At 43.5% G+C, this 16,432-nt stretch overlaps 2 protein-coding genes across 7 annotated transcripts in view; one reads left to right on the forward strand and one right to left on the reverse strand.

Moving 5' to 3' along the window:
* Window positions 1–11,313, forward strand: part of LOC147016819 (ras-related protein Rab-8B-like) — a 20,914-nt gene extending 9,601 nt beyond the window's left edge. Inside the window, exons 4-8 of one of the 3 annotated variants that reach the window (XM_085845862.1) lie at window positions 8,442–8,519; window positions 8,621–8,710; window positions 9,589–9,654; window positions 9,744–9,794; window positions 9,899–11,313. In XM_085845862.1, the coding sequence (XP_085701988.1) occupies window positions 8,442–8,519; window positions 8,621–8,710; window positions 9,589–9,654; window positions 9,744–9,794; window positions 9,899–9,991 (378 nt within the window). In that variant the 3' untranslated portion in view covers window positions 9,992–11,313. The remainder of the gene's footprint in view (window positions 1–8,441; window positions 8,520–8,620; window positions 8,711–9,588; window positions 9,655–9,743; window positions 9,795–9,898) is intronic. The other 2 variants (XM_085845863.1, XM_085845864.1) reach the window with 2 other exon arrangements.
* DDX49 (DEAD-box helicase 49) overlaps window positions 11,120–16,432 on the reverse strand; it is a 23,136-nt gene continuing 17,823 nt past the window's right edge. For all 4 annotated transcript variants that reach the window (XM_085845858.1, XM_085845859.1, XM_085845861.1 and 1 more), the window contains 4 exons: window positions 15,615–15,689; window positions 12,388–12,476; window positions 12,080–12,151; window positions 11,120–11,453 (listed from right to left, as the gene is read on the reverse strand). In XM_085845858.1, coding sequence (XP_085701984.1) covers window positions 11,406–11,453; window positions 12,080–12,151; window positions 12,388–12,476; window positions 15,615–15,689 — 284 coding nt within the window. In that variant the 3' untranslated portion in view covers window positions 11,120–11,405. The remainder of the gene's footprint in view (window positions 11,454–12,079; window positions 12,152–12,387; window positions 12,477–15,614; window positions 15,690–16,432) is intronic.

The raw sequence follows: 16,432 nt of genomic DNA on the forward strand, positions 1-16,432 counted from the left end.
TCACTTCATTCATTTGCTTGTTCATGTCTTTCATTTCGTTTGTGTTTGCATCCATTTTTTCGATCATTTTCGCATTCATCTTTTCGTTCATTGCCGCCAGCATGGCTATAGCTGGAGCCATGTTGGATGCACTCAGCTGAGTCGTTTCGGCAAGGGTTGGGGAAGGGTTTTGGTGGAGAGGGGGGAGGTGTCATACACTGCGGCCGCTGCCGCACCCATTTCAGGCTCTGGGTTCAGTTGGGCGACTCCGTCTTCCTGCCCAACCAACATTTCCTGCTCGGCGATTCCTTCCTGGACCATCGATTCTACATTACTACACATATACATTTCTAATGCCCCCGGCTCCCGCTCGCCTTGAGACGCCATCTTGCTTCTCGTGAAGGGTTAATTTGCTCGCTCGTAATTTGGAGGGAATCGGGGTCGCTTCTCTCACCCCTGGACCGATTCCCGTGAATTTCGCTGGAGACAGGAGAGCCTGTTGTCCCGCTCTCCAATACCAGTGCCGTGAGGAGGGCGATGAATTTGTATCCCACTCCTGACACCAGTGTTGCGGATTTCGCGCCCGCCGGCGTGCGACGGCCACGTAACTCGAATCGCGGCACGTCGCCCACCGGACGGACAATCCAGTCGTGACCCTCTCGGACTAACGCCGGGAACCAGTCGCGTGGGATAGGGTTGCTCGCCAAATTCGAACTACCTAAGTACCCACGCGGAGGGTAGACCGGGCGATCGCACCTCGCCGCAGGTCCACTTCGGACACGGGCCATAGCGACCCGTTCCGTACTATCAGAATAACCGAGCGGTGTTATCGTCGACCTTGACGGTTCGATTAATTGCTCGGGCGTACTCAGCCCACTACCAACCCTTTACGTGAAGCAAGATGGGGATTCAATGGAGGAAAAGACGAAGCGAAGCGGGAGAACAGTTCAACAATAAAGCACATTTAGTCGCGACGAACGGAAAGCACACAAATACAATTCCACCAAATGCACACAAAAAAAAGAAAACACAATTCCATTTACACAAAAGCAAATATAAAAGTGAAAACACAGTGCAGAGCTAATACCGACTACCGAGCACACGGCAACACTTATACAATTCTACTTCACAGACGGCGCCGACAACACATACCCAAAACCAAGGAAAAAGAAATCCCCCAAGAATGAGGTAGGCCTGGGGCCGAGACCGGGTCGGGCCTACCCGTCTGGTGATGAGACGCGGAGCGGCGATGGCCCGCAACCCGCGGGCCTCGTGGACAGTGCCTGGCAGGGGTGGGAACGGGGGCCCCCTTGGTGCGCACTATCTCAGCGCGGGGGGAAACAGGAGGGGGTTGCTGATGCTCGGGGTATAGAGGATCTTTATTATGTGCGACGAGCGTCTCCACCTCGGCCAGGTCGCGCTGTCGGCCTCCCTCGGGTGCAGCTTCCTGCACGACGCGAGCACCCCCTCGTCTGGTGTCGCCGCCTTTCCACAGCTCCGTCCCCTCCGTTCCGACTCCAACGCACACGACGAGCAGCTCCACCGCCCGCGAAGTCTTGACCCTCTGCTTCCGACTCTCCTCTTCTTGACTCTCCGTTCTCGTTCTGCTGACTCTCCCTCGTTCTCTCTTGCGACTCCTTTCTGACTGACGAACACTGTCCTTTTATCCCCCCCCGTAACTTCGCCTTTGACCTTTCACCTCGCTCCCCATTGGCCCGACAAAAAGTGGGCGTGAAGGCTTTTTGATCCACAAATTTGCATATATCGATCGCCCTGGGGCGGGGCCAATTCGCCCCTCGCTCACCGATTGGACGGCAAAAAGTGGGCGTGTGTCGTTTTTGATCCGTTTTTGAAGCAGAAAATCCGTGATTTTGTACACGCTGTTCAACGTGCGCCCTACACGAGTCCAGCATCGGTGCCCATGAGTGGCGCGAGATGACGGTGATGCGATGGTGGCGAGTTGTGACGGTAAAGGTCATGGCGGTTGTGGTGAAGCGGCGTTGTGGTTGGTGGTTGTTGTTGTGGTTGTGATGGTGGCGATTGGTCCAAAATAAAGATAGTAAAAGAAAAACGGCTATCCTAAAGAGTCGCAGCACGTATAAATGACATGTATTCCCACTAGACAACGGGTTTGGGCCTAACTACACATGCACTTACCGAGATACCTCACCTAAGGGACCTGAATGGTGGTTTGCGAATCTGGTAACCACAACAATATATATCTCGCACCTCTGTGCACATGCAATCGGGATGAGATTCCGTACACTTAGCAAAATTCAGAGCCAAAGCACTGCTAAACTGCAGGTTCGTGTTCTACAGTGGTCAAAATATAACATTCAATTAAAATCAAGTTGTTCCTCGATTAATTATAGATTGACGTTTGTAGACAAACAGAACAAATTGTTTCACCCCGCTTTTTCGCTTCAAACAAATCGCCCACGGGGTAATTTAAGGTCTGCATTAGCGTGATGTACGGTGATGCACAAATCATCACTGCAGGTTTCTTACTACGAACCATAGTCACACAATATCACCACCTTCCTTCACTCTATACTCCACTGTTAAAGCAAGTCATGGACCACAGCAACCCCTCTGACCATGTTGGAAGCAGAAACGAGGCTTTGGTTCTATCCTGCTCCTCTTCCATCAATGATGACTCAGACTCAGACTCACCATATCTGATTAATCGCAGATGCCGGGGCTGGCAGGACGGCGCGGAGGTACGTACACTCGCCTCTAAACTGTCCACCTCAGGTTTAAATCTCGACCCAGCTATAAACTGTCATTCTGGTGTTTCACAGGCAGGACGAGGCATCATTGAGCGTGGATATGCCTTGCATAGACATCAAACTGGGTATTACAGCTGCCAGCTTGAGTTGGTGAATGTTTAAGATCCCAGGGTCCTTCCCGATAAGTAGTCGAGCTATCGCAGACACACTCACCTAATTCCAAATTCCTGCTCGAACCTACACAAAGCAATGCTTAAGCGGCACAGCTGCATCCACAGCAAATGATGCTACCTGCCACCAAGTGCTGCACACAAAAGAAGAAGAGTAGAAAGGCACTCTGTAAAGCACATACCTCCACCAGGCTGAACAGTTTACATTTTGTATCCCACCGATGGGCCGGATCTGAATCCAGACCTGAACCGGGATTAAATCAGCTTGTTGTTGTCACATAACCAACTCATCCACCAAGTTTTGTCATAACCCATCCATAACGTTTTGAAATATCATACTACAACGTATATTGTTTTTGTCCCGATCTCTCAATGGTAAAGAATAACTGAAAAAAAAACACATTACAGCATCCAGATCTTCACAAAAATTTAATCAATTCATCTTGGTCACACACACCCAACCTGTCCATCAAGTTTCTAATCCTCAACTATGTGAGATATGTTTTTATACCTGTCCGTCTGTCAGCAGGATAACCTTCGTCCACCTTCGGATGCAGAGGTAAAAATGCAGTGGCCCATCTCTGCCTTGCAGTACAGGCATTTTAGCAGAAATATTTGGTTAACCTCACACAAATTGCAACAAAAGCAAACTCAATAGATTTTGGTTCCTGAATATGTCCTCAGTGACAGAAAAAAAAAGTCCTAAGGAATCTTCCAGGGGGAAAGTCCTGAAATCATGGAAATCCAATATGGCCACCACCCGGCTTTGGCGAAAATGAGAAAAAAAATTTTTGTCCACCCCATGCTCGGATGTATTGGACACCTCGTGGTGTCATCCGGGCTTCAAGAACTGATGGAGTTGATATATGCCCCCAATGCAGCGATTCATATGTTTAGTGGCAAGGCCATTGCCTGCGCAATTCACGCACACCTAATTGTTGATGCAGCCCTCAATGCCTTGCTGTTGACAAATGTGCTCAATGCGCCTCTACCATTGCGCCTACCTGAAACATCAGACGACAATGGGAATGAAGATCCGGACTTAGCCGAAGCAGCTGCAAGGCCGCTACATGACCAGCATACAGATCTAAGCAATAATCCAGACTTCAACGAACCTTGTACCCTCTGAGAAGCTGATGGCTGGGACACTGTCTGTGGAAGAAGTATGCAAGTCTGACATCTTGAAACGAATCAAAGACCACCTGCAGAAGCATGCCGAGTCTGCAAAGATATCTTCTAGAACTTCAGCGCTCTGGGTTCAATATATGGACATGCTAGACATTCTACGCAAATACATCCGGGCAGAGCGCACTGGGAACTGGGCACTACATCTACAGGCCATCCAGGAAATGCTGCCTTACCTGGCAGCCTCGGGCCACAACCTGTATGCCGAATCTGCAAGGGTGTATCTGCAGCAGATGTCCAACCTCAAAACTCAACATCCCAATGTCCAACAACGTTTTGATGAGGGGTTTCATGTGGTTCGACGAAGTGATCGCCTGTGGGCAGGTCTGACATCTGACCTGATCATCGAACAAGTTCTGATGAGAAGTTTGAAGACCAGCGGGGGGCTCACACGAGGGCGAGGAATGACAGAGCAACAACGGCTGGTATGGCTACTATCAATGCCTGCCTGTGCAGAAATAAACCAGGCAATGCAGGAGCTCACAGGTGTGAACTACAACACTGGAGAGCAGAAGAAGTACATGACCAAGGCAAGACAATCTCGTGACTGGAAGGACACACTATCAGCTCTTCAGTATTTACAGGAACGGAATCCGTTCAGTAGTGATCCACGTCTGAGGAACATTGCCACTGGAGTTCATGCACAACCCACCGTCAACGTCGATACAGCACATGCTGTAGGAGCCAAAATATTGAAATCTATGGATGGGAAAACACCTGCCGAGTACACATTTAAGAGGAAAGACAAACTTGTCACCCTCGGCATGAAGTCATCTATCAAGATTGATGGAGAGCAAGTCCAGGTTGACCCACAACTCGTCCCAGAGACTGATCACTGTTGCACAGACAGCAGAATAACTGGAGTCAGCCTTCAAATATGAACTGTGCAGCTATCCACCAGCCCTCTTTGATTCTTCTCTTCAGCTCCGAGAAGCACACAAGCCAGTCTTTGCTGATGCCATCTGGGATCTTCTTGGATCCGATGTCCCAGCCGATATCCCCAATGATGGGCAACAGTACGTTTTGGATGGCGGGGCACTTGTTCAACGCATTCCATGGTCTCGTGGATCTACATACAGAGACATATGCCACCAGTACACTGATTATGTAACGAAGAAGTACGGAGATGCCATAGTCGTGTTTGATGGTTATGAGAGTACCAACACGAAGGACATGACACACCAGAGACGGTCTAAAGGGAATGTTGGCACCACTGTGACATTTACAGCTGACATGCGTCTCACAATGAAGAAGGAACAGTTTCTTGCCAATAGGCAGAATAAACAGCGATTCATTTTTATGTTGAGTGAAGAGCTTCAGAAGAAGAACTGTGAGACACACCATGCCTCAGGGGATGCTGATCTCCTGATTGTACTGAAGGCCGTGCAGTCTGCTACTGTCACCAACACTGTGTTAGTTGGTGATGACAGACCTCCTATGCTACCATGCAAGCTGAGAATCCCATGACCTCTTCTTTTGTCCCGAGCCAAAGAAGAACACGAAGAAGCCTCGCATCTGGAACATCAAGGCTACAAACAAAATGATTGGTACAGACATATGCAAGCACATACTGTTTCTACATGCAGTTCTTGGGTGCGACACGACATCTCGTCTTCATGGGATTGGAAAGGGAGCTTCCCTCAAAAAGTTCAAAGCAAACAACACATTCCGTGAGCAGGCCAAGGTTTTTGATACATATCCAGCTTCCGTATGTGATGTGACAGATGCAGGAGAAAAAAAACATTGGTGATAATCTACAACGGAAAGTCAACTGACACCCTGGACACCCTCCGGTATCAGCAGTACTGGGACAAGGTGGCTTCGAGCTCCTCTCACGTGCAACCACAGACGTTACCACCAACATCAGAAGCAGAAAAGTATCACAGCCTGTGCGTGTATCTGCAAGTCCAAAAATGGAAGGGATGTGCAGATGAACTTCTTCTGACAGACTGGGGTTGGCAGAAGTGTGACAAGGGTTTTGTGCCACTTCAGACATCAATAGCTCCAGCTCCTGAAAAGATGTTACGTGTCATTGGATGCAACTGCCAGGCTGAATGTAACACCACGAGATGCACATGCAAGAAGCACAACATTGAGTGCACTCCAGCTTGTGGAAACTGCAGGGGCTCTGGCTGCACAAACACTCCATGTCACAATGATGAGGATGATGACGACATTGTCGAGTTCTAACTTTAATACGCTTGATTTTTCTCAACATGTATAGTAAGTTTATAATGGATGTACTTTCTGAATTTAATGCGAATTTTCATTTCCATTTTCATTTTGAAACCTTCATCGGGCAGATGTGATTGCCCCGAGTGGAATTGTGAATTTTGTCGTGTTTCAATGATTTACATAATTATATTGTATTGCCATAGACTTGATTTCATCTTGTGTCTTCAACGTTTTTTGTTTTTTTTGTCCAGGAGCCAAAATCAGTATCAGGTAAAAAAAAAATTTTTCGGGACAAAATATTGACATTTTTGGACAAAAAAGCTATGTTTTTATTTTAGCCTCAATACATTTAACTTTTTTTATAATTATTCTTGTATATCAATATACTGACCATAACTAGAAACAATTAGAATGCAGAAAAACATATATTTACATTTTAAAATATCAATCTTTACACTTTTCTCATTTTCGCCGAAGCCGGGTGGCGGCCATATTGGATTTCCATGATTTCAGGACTTTCCCCCTGGAGGATCCCTTCGGACATTTTTCTGTCACTGAGGACATATCCAGGAATCAAAATCTGTTGTTTGCTTTTGTTGCAATTTGTGTGAGGTCATCCGACATTTTGCCTGGACTATTGTTGATAGCTGTTTATCATCGATCATATATTATATACAATATTAGCTGTATTTTCTGTCTATCCATTGATTGAATCAGTCCCAGTGGTAGTAATCGCCTCATATTGCATACCATTGGAATCCTCTTGGCAAATGGAGATGCAAGAAAACATTTTCAAACCTACAGGGTAGGGGGTTAATTGGGGGTGGGGGGGAGGGTGACCCCAATTCTCTCCATGCAAATGTGAATAGTATAGTACCACCCAGTGGTCAGCAGTATTACAAATCATATATGTATATGTATGTATATATATATATATATATATATATATATATATATATATATATATATATATATATATATATATATATATATATATATATATATGAAGTTGAAAGTGTGTCTGTGTGTGTTTCTCTGTGACCTATGCACACGAAAAGTACTGGACTGATCCTCACCAAACTTCACATGCTGACAGAACATGTACCCGGGAGTGTCCCGATGTAAAAGAATTGTACTTCCGACTTCCGGTTTCCGAATTATGACGTCATCACCTGATTTCGTAACGTTAATTTTTCAAGTTCAGCCGATTGACATGGGACCAACGGAATTTGCAATAGAATGAAAAAATAATGCTACAGTCAATTGAAGACAATGACTTCCGACTTCCCGGTTTCCGAATTATGACGTCATCACCTGATTGCGTAACGTTAATTTTTCAAGTCCAGCCGATTGACATGGGGCCAACGGAATTTGCTAGAGAATGAGAATTAATTAAGTCGCAAATGATGACATGAAACCAGCCTCACATTGTTGAGGCATTATTGTTTTTTATCTGATGCGGCAATAAATCTTAACATTTTTGAACTCGAGTCTTCTGCATATAAACATGGCGGGGAAAATATAATATTATAGTGGTGATGAAAAAAAATAATAATGGTGGTAGCTTCTACAATTTTACAATTAACTGTGACATGTACTCCTTCAGACCCGCCGTCATCCACGGGATTCCTGTGCGGAGCACGGGTATCCCTGCTAGTATATATATTTAATCACCAAGCTCAATTCTGGCACCCAACAACCAGACTCAATATGTTGTCTATCCGTAGGCACAATAGTCATTATTGTGTATTACCTGTTATTTTTATGTTAAATATTATTATTAGAGTATTGCATCCTAAATTAGATGTAATGAATGAATTGGAATTATGCATAGTATCTGGCTCTCTTTTTCTCAACTCTAAAAATTCCTTCCGCACAAGGTGCCGGTACCTCTGCTAGTTTATTCCGTAAAGTGGTGGTGTAGGTTTTCCAGGCGAGCTAATCTTGCTTCCTTCTGTAGTTCCTCGATTCTTGCACAGTGTACGTAAAGCTTGAGAACGAGGACTTTCAGACCGTAGAGTGGCAACCGCATGTTCACCGCCAGATTTAGTGACTTGTAGCTATGCGTACTACATCGACAGCATAGATGAATTATTTTGTCAAGGCTACACACAAAGTGTTGAACAAACTTCTTAATAGGTATAATAGCAATTCATACAAGAACAATGCCTCAACCAGTTTCCCTCCCTCCCACCCTCTCTAGGGAATCATGCTGGTCTATGACATCACCAATGAAAAGTCATTTGAAAATATTCAAAACTGGATCTGTAACATTGAACAGGTAAGAGTTTAGAAACATATTCAGACCATCCTTAATCCTCGTCTGACAATTTCTTTTTTTCATCATTGATCGTAATTTCCATCATTAATCATCATCTGCAGCATGCCTCATCAGATGTCGAGAAGATGATTTTGGGAAACAAGTGCGACATGAACAATAAGCGGCAGGTAACGAAGGAACGTGGCGAAAAGGTACATCTGCTGCTGCTATGTTCAGCAAGAGATGATTGCTTTCAACATTTGTTGATTTTTTTGTTAATTGATACATTTGCAGCACTTTGTCTTTGAATTCCAGATCAACATTTTTAGAACAAAAAGAAAACCACTAATCCCCCAAACCTCGAACAAACATTCAGTGTATCCCTTTGGTTTGAAATATGCTACTATATTATAAATTTTTCTTTTGTATGGAGCACATGGCTATCCATCCATCCATTGGGACCATACTCTGTGCAGTGTCGGTGCTGCCTCAGCAGTGTACTTGGCGATTGGACACAATCCTGGATGGGTCACCACTCTGACACAGTGTACCAGCAAGCTGGCACTCATTTTTGCCGACCTCGGAAGGATGACGGGCAGAGTCAACCCCACCTGGTATTAATACAACAGCAGAGTGAGATTTGAACTCAGGATCCTAGAATCCCAAGCCCACCACTCTAACCATTAAGCCAACACCAGGCATACATGGCTATGGCTAGCATAATTTGCTGGGGAAGGAGCAGGGAAGGGGGCACAGCAATGCCTCTGATGCAGTGCCCCCTATAAGTTACAGCAGCAGTTTGGAACTTGTCCATGGTGCCTGTGATAGCTTACCTACTCTTTGCGAAGAACACCCTGGGATCTTTAACATCCATCAACTAATGTCGACAGACAGAAGGCTCAGTTTTACGCCCATCCGAGGGACAGCACACACATTGATGAATCACCGTGCCTGTGAAACACCAGGATAACTAACACTTTATAGATGGGCCAGAATTTATTTTTTTATCACTTTATCTGAAAGCCATTGTCGGCGGCGTCGGCGTTGATCTTGTTGGCATGGGTAAGGTTGAAATTATTGTAATTTGCAGCTTGCAATCGAATATGGTGTGAAATTCGTGGAGACCAGTGCAAAATCCAGTGTGAACGTTGAAGAGGTAAGGGTCATTTGCATCATTGTCTGAACTGGAGGAGGAATTTGTTTTGGTAAAGATTTCATAATGGTGGAACGGAGCTTTGTTTGCAGGCATTCTTCTCATTGGCTCGAGACATCAAGACAAAAATGGACAGGAAACTGGTATGTATAAGCATGCAGATCCAAAATTCCTCAGATTATTGCTGTTACAACGCGGAGACTCGGCCATGAACTGACTGCATATTTTCATCCGCAATGTGTTGCAGGAAGGGAGCTTCGTTCCAGAGGACAATGCGGTTCGCATAACCACAACACCACCTGGCAAGAAAAGCAGTTTCTTTCGATGCTCCTTGCTGTAACAAGGAGACATTTTTTGGGTCCAAGGGAATTTGTTCGATTACTCAATACGACATGGGAATTTATTTGGAACCATGCTGTGGAAGTACATTGCTGTTTCAGTTGAGTCGCTGCAAAACAACAGGCACGACTGCTCCTTGTGCAAACCAATTTGATTGCTTTGCCATGGCTTGGAGGTCCTTCCATCCAGATTTGAGAGGGTCAAGTTTAGCAGGCAGTTGGTCTTGCTCAAACTCTCATAGTTGTGAAAATGATTGTAGCATCAATGTAATACAGTAGTGTGTAATGGACCAAGCTAATCACACTGAAATGGCTTCACTTGTTTAAGCCATTTTTTTCAACTATAATTTTGCATTTCAAAGTACTCAGCATACCTTTTTGATACAAGGTATTTGCTTTAAGGACAGCAAGCAGGAGAGGAAAGCAAAACTTGTATTTATAGCCACACAGCACATCAATTAGAAAAAGGAGAAGCGTCCATCCGTATGTCACACTTCATTCTCAAGGGTTCCTGCTGTCTTGGTATGTGTACCCATCGCTTAGAATAATAATTCTAAGCATTCAAAAGAGGGAAAAAAAGGAATAATGAAAGGGCCAGTTGGAAAGCCAATATATTTACCTTGAACCATAAAGATGCCCATTTTAAAGCCCTCTCCAGGATTGAAGAAGTGGTAATGGGAGCTTAATGCAGCGTTTCTAAGGTTAACATTTATTATTCCACGACAGCAGGAACCCTTGATATGGAAGGAGCACAAAATTCTAAAAAGGAATATTTCTCAAAGAAACAGAAAAATATGTAAACATACATAGAAGGAGCACACAAACAATAACCACAAATGTTGTTATAAAAAAACAAAAAACAAACAAAAAAAAACCTTTTTCACAAATCTTACATCCTCTGAGATTCAGATATACACGTGCAATTTGTTTGTGAAGTACCCTTGCTGTCTTTTGATTGAAATCGTCAGTTGAGGGACGGGTACGCACACCTAGTTTATGTTAAACCAGAAGGATCTGGATGATCAAGAAGCAAAGGAAAGTGGATTACCAAACCTCGTACTTGAAGTAATTTCGCTTATCTTTTGGTTTCCAAGCATGTGTTGCCATAAAATAAATTATATTTTCATATCTTTTTTTTTGTCAAATGCTGTATATATTTACTCCGCAGAGCAACGTGCATGTAACTGAGAAACCTTGAGGGATCGTATGGCCTTTCCATACAGCCATGTTTACGTTTTTCACTTCCGCAGATAAACAAAAGCACACTTTGCTTGTAATGGGATCTCGGTTGAGAAGTGTCACCGATTAAAGGAGCTTTGTTTTACCCGTTCTTCTTTTTCCTTTCATGTGGAATTTGTTAAACCGCGTACTGAGCAGCTACGTGCTTTAATACGACTCGAAGTACAAAACTTAATTTTACTTTATCCTTCGACTCTTCCTTTTCTTCATTTCCTCATCGGGATCCTGGAGGCAAAACATACATTTTTAGTGTTTATGTGGAAGGCGTCGTCACGAGCTTCAAAACACGATTGCTATGATATCCAATTCACAAACCTCTCCCGTTTTGGAAAGCTTTTGAGCTCAATGTTAAACCTATAAAAGAGCATGGTACTTGCAAGCTTCAGTAAAAAAGTACTGGATGGAGGGGGTGGGGAGGTAGCTTCATTCAAAACAAAACAATCATCTCATCTTGCGTTGGATTCCACTTTTAGTTTGCAATTTGCAGCTCCTCATGTAAAGTTGGCCGAAGTCTCGAACATATCAGCTGGCCAGGCCTGACATTTGGCTGTAACCACTTTGGGAAGGAATTTGGATTCTGACCATGGTGCTGGTGATAACTCACAGACTCTCCATTAAAAGAAACTTGTACTCATTGATGCCTCGCCCTGTCTATGTATCACCAGGGTGCAGGTTTATAGTCAGGTCAATCGTCAAACCCACCATGAGATGGCTCAAAGGCCTTCTCTGCACCATTTTGTCAGGCCTTTGCCATCTTGTCTCTGTCATGGAATCAACACAGCAGCACTGGGCCAAACGTTAACATCACAGACTTGCAATAATTCTCTTCATCCTTTCAGTACAAACTGTACCTTTCCTTGTCGCATTAGATTTTTCCGCTTGTTGATTTCTCTTTTCTCTCCAAAATCGGTCTCTTCAAGTCTCTGAATACGTTCAGGAAAAGCTATCGTCAATGACACGTGTGCTAAAAGTGCTTACAAGCTTAGAGTGTACAAAATTTACTTTTGTGCAAAATTTTAAGCTTTTTCAAAATTGCTTCAAGCCTGATGGAAAAAAATGTACTTAAATCACAGTTTTACATTAAAGTTTGTACCATCCCCTCAAAGGACTTTGCAATAGTTTAAACAAAATGTATAAAGTATTGTGCACTTGTACTTACAATTTCACATTCCCTCCTTGCTACATTTACTTGGGTTGCAATCTTCAAAACTTCTTTCTCCGAAGTGGGATATTCCTTCAATTTGGTGTCTGGTGAAAAAAAAAATTAAAACGTTTTTGAAAAGTATCATACTCAGTGCAAACTCTTTCTAATGTAAATAAGCAAAAAATTTAGGAAAAAAAACAAAAGGGGGGGGGGGCTGCAAGGATAGCCAAGAAGTGCACCCCTCCCCTCCCCCTCCAGCCCTCCATTTGAGCTGTTTAGCCTGGTTTTGAATCCAAAACCATCCGAGGGATGACACACTTTGATGACTACACCTGCGAAACATGAAGACAGTGTCGCTTCGGTGAAGATCCGAATGCAGGCTAGACTGCTCAGAGGCGATGTGTACACAAGTCGAGTTGTCCGATCAAGATCGGGTTATTTAGACTTTAAGCCATCAAGATTGATGTTTAAAACTGTAGCAAAATATATATATACATAAATTTTTTAAAGGATTAAAAAACAAATAAATAAACCTGGGAGTTCACCACAGCAATGATCGGCCAAATTGCCTCATTTGAGTTATACAGATGCCCATTTACACTCAGTGTAGTGCTGTGAAGACTGTACCCTTTGTATATGAATTTCCATTGTGAACACAAATTATTGACTGCAATTGGTTCGATTTCTGACAAAGAATTCACCTTCGAATGCAACAGCCCGGCACGACGTACGATAGTCCATCGCTGGGTGACCAGAACACCCTTATTTCTTGTTTCAACAACAATTTGATGAAGAATTAAAAAAAAAAAATTTTTCATTGTGACATTGACCAACCCAGTGTTACAATAACGTGATTGAGCTGAAGGGCAATCGACCCAGGGGTATGAAATATACACATAATCGACACAACTTGCTTAACGTTGCCCTATAGAACGCCGACTCGTTACAACGCTGCTTGTCCTGATGAAAATTAACACACAGCTCACCAAGTAAAAACATCTGCCATCATTGATTGTACTGTATGCACATGCTTTGAGCGTGTGTGTGTGTTTTTTTTCACTCCCATAATATCTGCTGGAAAACTGACAAGAATGTCAAGGAAAAGCCTCACTTTGGATGTGAAAAGGCAAGTGTTATGGCCGATCGAGGCGGGTGAGCGTCAGGTGGAAGTGGATCACGCGTTAGACTTGGCTACATCGACGATTATAACAATTATAAACTAGAATGACACTCGGTAGAACGCATACCTCCACCAGGCTGAACAGTTTACTTTTGTATCCCACTAATAGGCTGGATCTTGATCCAAACCTGAAACAAAATCGAATCCGTTTGTTCTCAGTCACCGAACCAACCTGTCCACCAAGTTTCATCCGAATCCGTCCACAAGTGTTTGAAATATCACGCTATATAACCACAGTACCTGGTTTATAACAAAGGTTTTCAGAGTCACAAGGGTATGGAAGGTTGCCAATTTTCCCTGATGCCTTAATGAGGGTGCCCATGCACTTGCAACAGCATCAGGAATTGCATCTTGGTAATTAGCGCTGCAAGATAGCTCTTCTGGGAGCCGCAGACAGAATGTACGTTGTGGCGGTGAAATCATGACGTTTCTCTCAGGTTAAAGATCAACATTAATCATCATCATTGCTCCCGACCGCAAACTATTAATGACTCCAGATTGTGTTGCGTAAAGCGGGAGATAATGTTCCGCATGGCAGGCAACACTTAACACTCCTGTTCTCATGCAGCAAGGGCTGTATGGGACTTGGTGGTGGCGTTTTCACCACTCACAGTATCTGATATATCAGTAATTCTTTGAATATGATAAACGTTAACCCAACTAATGATGACTTAACTTTCTCCACCTTCGGTGGCAGAGGTAATTAATGTTGTCACCCCTTTGTTTGTTTCTTTGTGTGCAGGACATCTCAAAAAGTTGTGGACGGATCCGGATTAAATTTTGTGGACAGGTTCGGTGTGTGACAAGGACGAACTGGTTATATTTTGGTGAAGATCCGCATCCGGATACTAGAATTTTTATGCGAGTCTTCACCATTAAGAGATGGGGCCAAAAACGATACATAGCTTGATATCTCAAAGTTGTGGATGGATTCGGATGAATCTTTGTGTGGTGAACACATTGGGTGTGAGGAAGAATGGATTCAACTTTGCTGAAGATCCAGATCTGATAATTTTTTAAGTGATTCTTCACCGTTGAGAGATAGGGCTAAACCGATATAAAGCACGATATCTCAAAGTTGTGGACGGATTCGGACGAAACTTGGACAGGTTGGGTGTGTGGCAAGGATGAATTGATTCGATTTTGGTGAAGATATCTGCATCCAGATCTGGATACGAAAATTTATTTTTTAAGTGATTCTTCATCATCGAGAGATAGGGCCAAAAACGATATAGTACTGTATTGCATGATATTTCAAAAATGTATTTGGCTCGATATGTTCTCATGGATCAGGCATTACGTGGTGGAGGTATGCGCTCTACCGAGTGCCCTTCTAGTTTGTATATTCGTATGCAGCCTTGTGGCTGCTTGGCTACATCATTTTCTGGGGGTGCAGCTGTGCCACTGATGCAACGCCCCTGTTACCAGTAAGCTGGTACTCATTTTGCCGACCTCAGAAGGATGACAGGCTGAGTCAACCTGCTTGGTGTTTAATCAACGGACGAGGGGCTTGAACTAAAGATTCCCATATCTTAAGCCAACCACTGTAACCGTGAAGCCAACACCAGGAGACAAAGGATGACGAGACTATACAAATTATAAAACGATGAATAAGTTGATGTCCAACTTGGGCATAATGCACATTTGAGGTAGAAAATCAATTTAATGGTTAAATTCGATTTAAATTTTATCGTTAAATCAGACAACTTTGTTAAACAATGCTGAAGGTCAGTTGGGTACTTGCTGAGCCCGTAGGCCCTGCGGGAAAACACAGCTTTGACTTCCATATTCAAGGTACAAAATCGACTTAAATGAGAAAATTGGACACTTTTTGTCAAACTGTGCTTCAGGCTGCTTGGGGCATAATATACAGGTTGGTCGACGGACGGGATATACAAACACATTGCAGAAATTTCATCATAAAGTTTGCATCAATTATCAATATCTCTTCATATACTTATCCTGTAGGTAATACATCCAGAGGCCTGAGATCACTGATACAAAATGCAAGGAAGAACCTGACGGGTTGAACATCAGGTTTCAGGTGAGAAACAAGACTCACTGATTTTCTCTTCGATAACTTGCACCAGATGGATGTCATACTGCGTGACTATGGTAATAGCCATCCCTTTTCTACCTGTAAATGAAAAAAAAAAAAAAATCGACAGACTACTTTGGGGAGGTCAACGTGTACAAATATAGTGCAGTGCAGTACAGTATGATGCCAACAAAAAGCTACATGCATCATGGGAACATGAATGAATCCCTGAGTTCCGCTGTTCGTTTTCCAGCACCCATGGGATTTCTTCATGAATGAAACCACACATGCATTTTTTTGTTTTCCCACATTTCAGCATCCAAATTTCTGCACGTGATGTGTTCGAAAAGCCTATTAAACCTTTTATTTTTTTTAAACAATAAAAACGTTATTAAATGTACTTTTAAAATAAAAAAAAATTGAGTGAATTGAACGTGTCGTGCAAGGGACGATGAGAGATGAGCTCGAGGAGTTTAAGGTGAAGCAGGGCCAGAACCGCAGTCTCTTGTGTCGGTAAGGAATGACACATGAAATGGTGGAAGAGTGTTGGTGTGAAGCCCGTGTGAATTATGGTGTGAATGGGTAATTAAGTCTCCATGTCTGATTGCCTGCATTTAGTGCTCAGCGTGGTGTGTTCAAAAAAGCCATGTTCGTATCAATGGATCAAACGTTCAAAAGACCAAAACATGGCTATAAAGTATGTTCAGAGGAATGGATGTTCAGAAACAGGGGAACTGGTGTTGTATATCTATCTATATTGGTTCACAGAAAAATATTTTCACGAAAAATATAAGTGACCACTATATTCGTTATTGTTGTCTGTCTGTCTGTCTGTCCCGAGC

The sequence above is a fragment of the Eptatretus burgeri genome, chromosome 11 (genome assembly GCF_056783735.1).
Source record: "Eptatretus burgeri isolate ZD-2024b chromosome 11, Ebu_testis_v1, whole genome shotgun sequence".
Classification (NCBI taxonomy): domain Eukaryota; kingdom Metazoa; phylum Chordata; class Myxini; order Myxiniformes; family Myxinidae; genus Eptatretus; species Eptatretus burgeri.